We start from the raw sequence: 9,247 nt of genomic DNA, 5'->3' as shown, positions 1-9,247 counted from the left end.
GAGCTCATATTTGAAAATAACATGAATTTTTGACTTATCCATGGTTTTCACAAAAATTGCTGTTAAAAAAATTTGAAAGATAATCACAAGCCAAACCATGTGCTTGAAAGAATGAGGATGTACCTTCACAATAAAAATAAAACTGTTAAGAATAGATACTACACTTGTGTCAGACAGATGAGAGAGGGAGGGAATGGATATATTCACACCTAATGGGTGCGGTGCACACCATCTGGGGGATGGACACACTTGAAGCTCTGACTCGGGTGGGGCAAAGTCAATATATGTTACCTAAACATTTGTACCCCTGTAATATGCTGAAATAAAGAATAAATACCAATGAAAACAAACGAGAAAAAACAATAAAAATAAAACAAGAAGTGTCAAAGTGAAATGTGAGAGATACTGACTGTCAAACTTAGCACTGAAGGAAATTGGACATTTCATACTTAATAATCTATACCATCAAATTTACACTCTATGAGAAGACAGTGGAGGGGAATCAGAAAAATGTCCTTTTCTTATCTGAGCTGGGAATAGTGCAATTCATTTCTGGAATGAATTGGAATATAAATTATTGAATGTCTTATTCTAAATTATAATAGCCCTTTGTGTTAGCTTTTCCTGGCTTTAATTGCATCTTTTTAATAAATTAATTGAATATTTATTTGTTTTTTCCAGGAGACTGTCAGATCCAAGAAGGCAAGGACCCTGCTTTATATTTTGGTAGCTCTCGACAGAAGGTAATTTAGCCTAGTGGTTTAGACAGACTACTAGGCATGACTGTGGGCTCTGAAACATTTTGTCTCTGTGAGCAGAGGCGGTGTCTCTGTTACGTATGAAATGGATATCATTATTATGAGAAATAAATAATATTCAGGTGCAGGCTATATTATATGTATATGTACTTTGGATCTTGGCAGCCAAGAGACAGTATACGGACACTGTGTTAGGTACATTATTGAATATTAAAGAAATGATAATGATAATGACTTTTTTTCCATGATGATTTTCTCTTAATAGTACTGGGTACATGTTAATTGAAAGAAAGAATTATCTCTAAAAGCCAAATCAAGCAATTTCAAAGTATAAACAAGATAAGGTAATCTGATTACCTAAAGTAAGGTAATCTGATTACCTCAGGGAAGCTAATCTCTGAGGAAATGGTCTTGAGGGATCATTGAGATCAGTAATCTAGAATAAAACTCTTTAGTCTCCTGTTATCCACTGGTTAGAAAAAGGCACTGACTTCTTCCTGGAAGTTGGAGGGAACTTTGGGCAAATGAACAATTAGAAATCATGTCCTTGATTACAGAAAGCATTGTGAGGTAAATCAGAGTTCTGATCCTTTGATATGGACTGGGAGGAGGGAGTGGGCTCTGAGCTCAAAGCTGTCATCTTCTATTCACTAGGGTCATTTTCCTCCCCAGAACGATTATGGACAAGACGCAGTAGAGTGTAGCATTACGGCTCTAAAATGAAGGAAGGTGAGTGCCTGCCTGACGCTGGTCAGTCATGTAACATGGTGGTCACAAGTGCAAACTGTGAGAGTCCGATGGCCAAAAATCACTTTCTGGCTGCAACTTAGTAGTTTGGAGACTTTCGGCTAGTTAGGTAATTGTAGTTGTTTTATCTGTAAAATGGGGATAATAATATTGCCACATAGCTTTTTGAACAGAGCCTCTCATAGTGACTGCTCAATAAGTGTTAGCTTTAAAAAATTATTATTAAATCTAAAGCCACTTGAGCTAAGAGATCTTGGAAAAACATGACCTTGCCTTCTTGATCTGATAGCTCTGACCTAGAGGTGGAAGCTCTGAACAGAGCCACAGTAGCTTCTGCCTGTCAGGACTCTCTCCAGAGGTCCGGGTTTCAGCAACTGAAGCAGAGGCAGGAGAGGGAAAGACATAGAAAAAGGACTGGCTTAAAGATCTGAAAGACATCCAGCTTATTTTTGGTACCCCTCTTTTTCAGCAGCCCCAACTCTTATTCTAGAGGCAAAGTTTAACCTCTTATTGTTCTCTGGAAGTTAAAGTCACAGGGGCTGTGAAGATAGATCCATAGCAAATGGTAAAAACCTTCCTACCAAAGTTCAAATATCTCTCTGTGGATTCCTTTCTCAAGAATGGGGGATGGATACTGGGAGGGTGGTGGTGGTGTTTCTTTTTCTCTAAGTTCCCCTTTTCTCTGGTCCCCACAGACCGCCCTTCCCCAACCATAGAGAAGAATGGCAGCTGAAAACTCTTCCGTGACAGAGTTTGTCCTCGCAGGCTTAACCAACCAGCCAGAACTCCAGATCCTCCTCTTCTGCCTGTTTCTAGGTTTCTACGTGATCAGTGTGGTGGGGAACCTGGGCTTGATAACCCTGATTGGGCTGAGCTCTCACCTGCACACTCCCATGTACTTCTTCCTCTTCAACCTCTCCTTAATAGATTTGTGTTACTCTACTACCATCACCCCCAAAATGCTGATGAGTTTCGTCTCAAAGAAGAACATCATCTCCTATACTGGGTGTATGACTCAGCTCTTTTTCTTCTGCTTCTTTGTCGTCTCTGAGTCCTTCATCCTGTCAGCAATGGCATATGACCGCTATGTCGCCATATGTAACCCACTGGTGTACACAGTCACCATGTCTCCCCAGGTGTGTTTGCTCCTTTTGTCAGGTGTCTATGGCATGGGGTTTGCTGGGGCCATGGCCCATACAGGAAGCATAATGAGTCTGACCTTCTGTGCTGACAACCTTGTCAATCATTTCATGTGTGACATCCTTCCCCTCCTTGAGCTCTCCTGCAACAGCACTTACGTGAATGAGCTGGTGGTCTTTATTGTTGTGGCCATTGACATTGGAATGCCCATTGTCACCATCTTCATTTCTTATGCCCTCATTCTCTCCAGCATTCTTCACATTAGTTCCACTGAGGGCAGGTCCAAAGCCTTTAGCACTTGCAGCTCCCACATGATTGTGGTTTCTCTTTTCTTTGGTTCTGGGGCTTTCATGTATCTCAAACCACCTTCTATTTTGCCCCTTGACCAAGGTAAAGTGTCTTCCTTGTTCTATACCATTGTGGTGCCCATGTTAAACCCACTGATCTATAGTTTGAGGAACAAAGATGTCAAAGTTGCCCTGAGGAAAACCTTGGGCAGAAAAGTATTTTCTTAAGAAAGGAGTACTGTTTGAGGAAGACAATAAAATGCTTTGCTTATTAGTGTGTGTTTTCAATGAGGAATCCAAATTCCAGGTTTTTTTTCTGTCTTATACAGAGAGAGAATTTTAAATCTTCACATTTGGATGAGTGTTTAGTGTAGATGTATTCTCCCTGCCCCTGCTTCACCTCAACTATCCAAGATTTCTTCATTTTATGTAAATTTTTTCTACAATCATGGATCATTTAATCTTGATTGGCCCTTATACATCATTTAATCTAGCCTCCTCAATTAACACATGTTGGAGACTCAGAAATGTCTATGTTGCTCAAGGATATACAACTACTTGGTGCCATAACTGGGAATGGAATCTGGGCCCTTGAGTTACATACAATCTATTAATACTTTTTTTTCCTTTATGCCATGTTTTCTTGCTTCATTGCTGCCCTTGCAGATTTCCTTTTAAAAGTACGATAGCTTAATACATTACAATGTGATTCTATTCATAGTAACTTAATGTAACTTCTCAATAAATCATTTTTTGAATATTACATTTTTTTCAAGAGGGTAGGAGATGAAAATTTTTCTTAAGTTGATCTTGGCCAAATGACAAGAGAAGTGTGATAAGATTGTGGTGTGTGGATGGCATTGAGTTAAGATTGAGGTTGTGTGTGGAACCCGAGGGACCAGTCTAGTGAAAAAGGACTTCCATAGGTTTAAGGGTTATAAAGTTGCTGAGTGGAAAGTCATATGTTATTTTAAGACTAAGATAATCAGAATTTAGAGCTTTTCCAAGGGTTAGTTTCAGTTTTTGAGCTATGATGTAGAAATATGTGGCTTAGGATAATCAACTACAGATCTGGAAATTCTAAAGGGGCAGTAAATAATTGAGGGTGTAGGTAGATATATCAAGGCAGCACCAAGCAGCTGATTATTAGAAGACACAATTTCCATTCAATTTTAAGACACTGCAGACAGTACTGACCTTCTCATATAGACGTGTATGGGAAAGGGATAATTCATCCAAGATTGGTTTGTAAATCCACAATATTGTATAGAGTATATGAGGGCTGTCTGGAAACTACCCAGCCATTATTGATATAACGAGAATGGTTACATGGCTGGATACTGTCTGGACAGCCCTTGTATATTACTGATACATCAGAATACTTTGATCTAAACGATTTATTAGTAGCAAAGGAAGGTTCTTTGGAAAACCCTATTTTCTTAAGTGTTGGAGAGACACTTTAATTTACAAACTTTTCCTTGGGAAAATTTTCTTCTTTGGGGAAAAATGGAAGTTTGGCTGAGTGTTTAGCTTTGTCCTTTGGTATGACACAGATCAAAGAGGGTGAAGTCATGAGGCTCGGAGTGTGTGTGTGTGTGTGTGTGTGTACACGTGCATACAAAGATTTTGCTTTAGTCAGCATGGAATAGGGAAAGAGAGGTGAGTTCAGCAGAATTGTGGGTGAGTGTTAGGTGGGTGAGATGAATAAGCCATGTGAGGTAGGGAGTAGAGAAAAACAGAGATTCATGAGGCATATAGTGAAGTTGGTTTTATATCCTGGCTCAGTTCTTTAGTAGTTGTGTGACTTTGGGCAAATTATTTAATCTCTCTACGTATTAATTTCTTTATTTTTAAAAGTGAGACGATGATCCTGACTCCGTGGGGTGTTTGAGAATGCAAGACTCTTAATAAATCTTAGTGCTCACCCTGCAAGAATTCCTTCATCTGATTATTAGCACTTCCTTGAGCTTTTGCATGACCTGAGGCAAGTCACTTCACCTTCCTGGAACTCTGCTTAGTCATGAGAAACATGAACTCCTCTCTAACTTTCATTAAAAAAGTAATATATTTTGACTAAGTAATACTTGCACATGGTATAATATTAGACAATATTAGTGAAGGTTATTCAGTGAAAATATGTCTTCCTCCCATCTAGTCATTTCATACCTAAATTCTCTTCTCTAGAAGCAACAACAATTGTTGCTAATTTCTTAGGATTCCTCCCATATTCTAGCATGTGTGTGTGTGTGTGTGTGTGTGTATGTGTGTGTGTGTACAGATATCTAGTGCCTCTTCTTGTTTTAAAGTTGTATAAAAGAAGAAGCAATTTCCATTTGCCTCTAATGGGATGGTTTTCTAATGGAGACAGCTCAGAAAAGAACGGGACAGGCAACATTGCAGGGGTAAAAAGAAGAGGAGTCAATCACAGAAGAGTCCTGGGAAGGGATGTGGCTGAGGAAGAAGAGGGAGAGCAGAGGCATCCTTGGCCCAGAGGCATCACTGTGGGCCTCTGCAGCTGCAGAGAGTAACCACAGAGTACCATTTTGTTCCCTGATCTTCTGTGCTTACCCCATGTTTGTACCACCTCCATTTCTATTTGGTTGATGCTGTGGTGAGGTTAGAGCCTTTGATAGCTAAAAGCACCAGGATGGCAAGTATTTTTAATTCAGCATACATTTCTATACATGTTTATTTATCTGTTTTAACCAATGAGGCACATGGTTTTTCTTTTTCTGATTCTTGGAGCAACTTATAATTATTGTTGCAAATTTGGAATGTGATATATATATATACGACAGAAAAAATTATGCATACCTCAATGTGGTAGCTTGCATTATTGGTTAAAATTCATCACTCAGCTAGTAGTGTTACGTGTCTATTCACTTGCCATGTTCTCCTAGAGGAAGGGTATATTTCCCTGCCCATTGATGGTTGGCTTGGCTGTGTGACCCATTTTGGCTAACAGGATCTTAGCAGATGTGATGCAAACAAGAGCTTGGAATGTGTTTGCATGGTGGGGCTTGTCCTGTTGTGATTATTTCTCTTCCTCCGAGAAGAGCCTCTCCTGGGTAACCCATTCTCACCATGAGCACGGGTGGGGCAGTGTGCACCGTGAAGACCAAGCAGAGCTGCCCACTCGAGCCCGGACAGGATGAACTACCACAGTCAACCTGTGGACATGTGAGGAACAAATATTCATTGTTGTATGCCAATGAGATTTTGCTTGATTGTTACATACACAGCTAACTGATCCACTCCACCATCCAGAGGACAGGAAAAGAGACTCTCATTTGGAGAAGGAAAGCTTCTTCCAGTGGAATCATTTTTTATGTGCTGTGTTATAAAATGTTGTTTTACTTATTATTATAATGTGATCTTCATTCCTTATCAATTAATATTTTTTGAATTATAATTTTTCATGGATTTCATTATGTAGCTATATATATTTTATTTAAGCTTTTTCCTGTTGTTGAACATTAAAACTGTATCAGTCTTTCTGATATTTTATTAGCATAAATAATAGTGTGACTATCACTTTTGTGTTAAAATTTTTATGTAGATTTGTGATTATTATCTCAGGAGAAATTCCTATTGTATCTTTCCTATTTTTCAGTTCAAAATATTTTCCAGTTTTCCCTATGATTTCTTCTTCTTTGACCCATGTGTTGTTTAGTCATTCCTTTCTGAGATATATTTTTGCTAAGTTGACAGGTGGACCAGAGCTTCAGCTCTCTCTCTTCTTTTTGCTCTTTGGTTACACTAACTGGAATGAATTCTCACGTCAACACTCCATATACTTTTTTATCTTTAGCTCTTCCATCACTGGTTTCTTCTATTCCTCTGTCATTTCTCCCAAAATTATGATGAGCTTTGTGACAGAGAAAAACATTATCACCTATGTAACTTCAGAGACTGAGCCTTTTCCTTCTGCTTCTTTGTCTTTGGGGTCACTCCCTCTTTATACCATTGGTCTTGGGTCACTATAAGCCATGACCATTCTAGTCTGTTTCCTGCTGATGGCTCGCTCATAAGTTACAGGGTTTGCTGATGCTGTGGCCCAAGTAGGGGACACAGAACAACTGTTCTTTTGTCATCACAATTATATCAACCTTTACTTGCATAACATAGGTCCTCTCTTTTAGGCTTCCTGAATCAGTACTTATGTCACAGGCAGGTGGATTTGTAGTCATGAGAACTAGCACTGTAGTATGTAGTGTTACCATCTTTGTCTTTTGTTTTCATTCTTTTCATCATCCTTTGTTCACCCAATGGTCCAAATATTTAGCATCTGCGGATTCCGGAAATCTATTTATTTCTTTCTTTGGATTAGGGAGGTGTATTTACCTCAGATCTTCCCCTCAAGCTATGGGCTAGAGTAAATTACACACAGTTTCCTCCACCGAGGTGGGGCCAGTTATAAACTGTCAGGTCAACGTCTTGAGGAACAAGACTATCTAACTTGCTGTGATAAAATCTCCATGATTCTTCTCTTGATTTTGAGCAGTAATGGTTGTTAGGACTCCTTTTTAATTCTTTTAAGGAAGTTGTACTCTTAACCTTTTCCTTGTAATATAAGTTATATTTAATCCTTCTACCAATAGCTAGAATGACACCTAAGGTCAGAGCCTCAGGATAGTTGGTTATGTTACACTGTTGACTGGATATCAAGTACACCACAGGTAGTTGTTGGAAGACATTGTTTTTGTCTTTGCTTCTGTGAGTGCTATATTGTCCTGGCTTCTTCATAGCACTTGTTCCAGAAGCAAAGACCTAGGCGGAGCATCCGACTGGTTGAGATTGGGTGGTATGGTTGGGCTGTACATTCTGGGAGTCTGGGAACTAGTGTCTGGCCATACTAGGGGGGAAATTTCAACTAAGGTTCACACATGGGCAGATTCCCCTGTGAGTACAGGGTTCTGATGCTGAGAAGCCAAACATCACTTGATTTTAGCCAAATAGCCGAGAAGTGATGATGAGAAGCCTAATATCAATGGCACTTCCATATCCTTCGGGTCTCTGAATTTCACTTCGTCTGAGAGGCTGTCTCTTATCTTAGAAACTCAATTCACTTTCACCAGGTAATGCTTTCATACAACCCTCAACTTCCCTTTGGAGCACTTCTGGTTCATTATAAATAATAACACCTCTAGGACCTCTTTCTTATAAATGTTCGGCTTGGGGTTTTACTTGTCATGCAGAGGTGGTATAAGTTCCAGGTTCATATACATGTGAATGTCGGTGTGGTTACGGATTCGAGGGGTAGAGGGTTTTCCTTTTTACCCTGTCCCCCTTTTCCATACACAGCCAGGGTTGAGATCAGCCTGTATCCTTACCTTCTCCCTGAGGGGGCAGTTCTTTTCTAGTTCATTCACTCAGGTTTCACCTTCCTTGGGCACGGATTTATGAGGGCAGTGAGGAGGTGCGGTGGCCTCTAATCCCACCTCCATCCTGCCTGGGCTCCCTGCTCCAAGGACTGGCAGATACTTTCAGGGGAAACATTGACTTCTTCTATACTGTTAAATTCCTGCTTTCCTGTGTTTTTTTTTTTTTTTCCCTCCTAAAAGCTCCTTTATTTTAGACAAGCTAAGCCAATTAGTGGCTTATAATTTTTATTATTGACATTTTTATTCATCATTTTTCACTGTTCCAGTGGAAGAACATTTTTTTTCCTGAATATCCAAATTGCTAAATGGTTAGAAATGGTAATTAAGAAAATTAATAAATGAATAGACTTTTGTTTTTTGTTTTAATGAACAGAAATAATTTCTTCTCTCTTATGCTTTCTTTAGGCCATTTTAAAATTTCTAGGCAAAACTGTCATAGGAGAGAATGAGAAAAAAAAGTGATATTTCCTAAAATAAATTCAGAAATCAATTAGAATTTAAAACTAGAAGATGACTTACAGAGTCTGGGTCATTTGGTCCAATCATCTCTCCTATGACAGTTTCACCCAGCATAAAGAAATACCAATTTTACAAATTAATGAATGTTAGGTGACAGTTGCCCTCTCACTTTGCTCAGTGAGGTGGCCTGTATTTGCTGTCATGTGGAAAGCCAGTCATGCTTTTATTAGCCAGACTCATCCTGTTTGCAGTGGCCAAGGAGTCCCCACAGGAGTGGTCCATGTAGGAGCCTCCTTGGCATGGATGTTTTAGAAACAGATGCTTGCACAGGAATGTGGCTTTGAGACACCCTGAGCTGGAATAGAGGAGTAGGGAGAGCTTGGAGGGCAACCACCTAGGAGTCTCTAGAGGCCATTTCTTTATTTGTTTATCTGTTCACTGATTATCTTTATCTGTCCTCCTTCCATACCCT

The 9,247-nt window shown here is 39.5% G+C and overlaps 1 protein-coding gene across 1 annotated transcript; it reads left to right on the top strand.

Annotated features, from left to right (window-relative positions):
- Nucleotides 1-2,227: 2,227 nt before the first annotated feature.
- Nucleotides 2,228-3,194, top strand: LOC105823532 (olfactory receptor 8B12). The gene has a single exon (XM_012660770.1). It carries the CDS (start codon nucleotides 2,228-2,230, stop codon nucleotides 3,158-3,160), a length of 933 nt encoding a protein of 310 aa, XP_012516224.1. The 3' UTR covers nucleotides 3,161-3,194.
- The last annotated feature ends 6,053 nt before the right edge of the window (nucleotides 3,195-9,247 follow it).

Source organism: Propithecus coquereli, unplaced genomic scaffold (assembly GCF_000956105.1).
Source record: "Propithecus coquereli isolate 6110/MARCELLA unplaced genomic scaffold, Pcoq_1.0 Scaffold678, whole genome shotgun sequence".
Taxonomy (NCBI): domain Eukaryota; kingdom Metazoa; phylum Chordata; class Mammalia; order Primates; family Indriidae; genus Propithecus; species Propithecus coquereli.
The sequence above is the reverse complement of the archived record's forward strand: the minus strand, read 5'-3'. Positions and strand labels throughout refer to the sequence as shown.

Bases quoted from the DNA above. Each gene is read 5' to 3' on its own strand.
- LOC105823532 (XM_012660770.1), top strand. From the start codon at position 2,228: ATGGCAGCTGAAAACTCTTCCGTGACAGAGTTTGTCCTCGCAGGCTTA.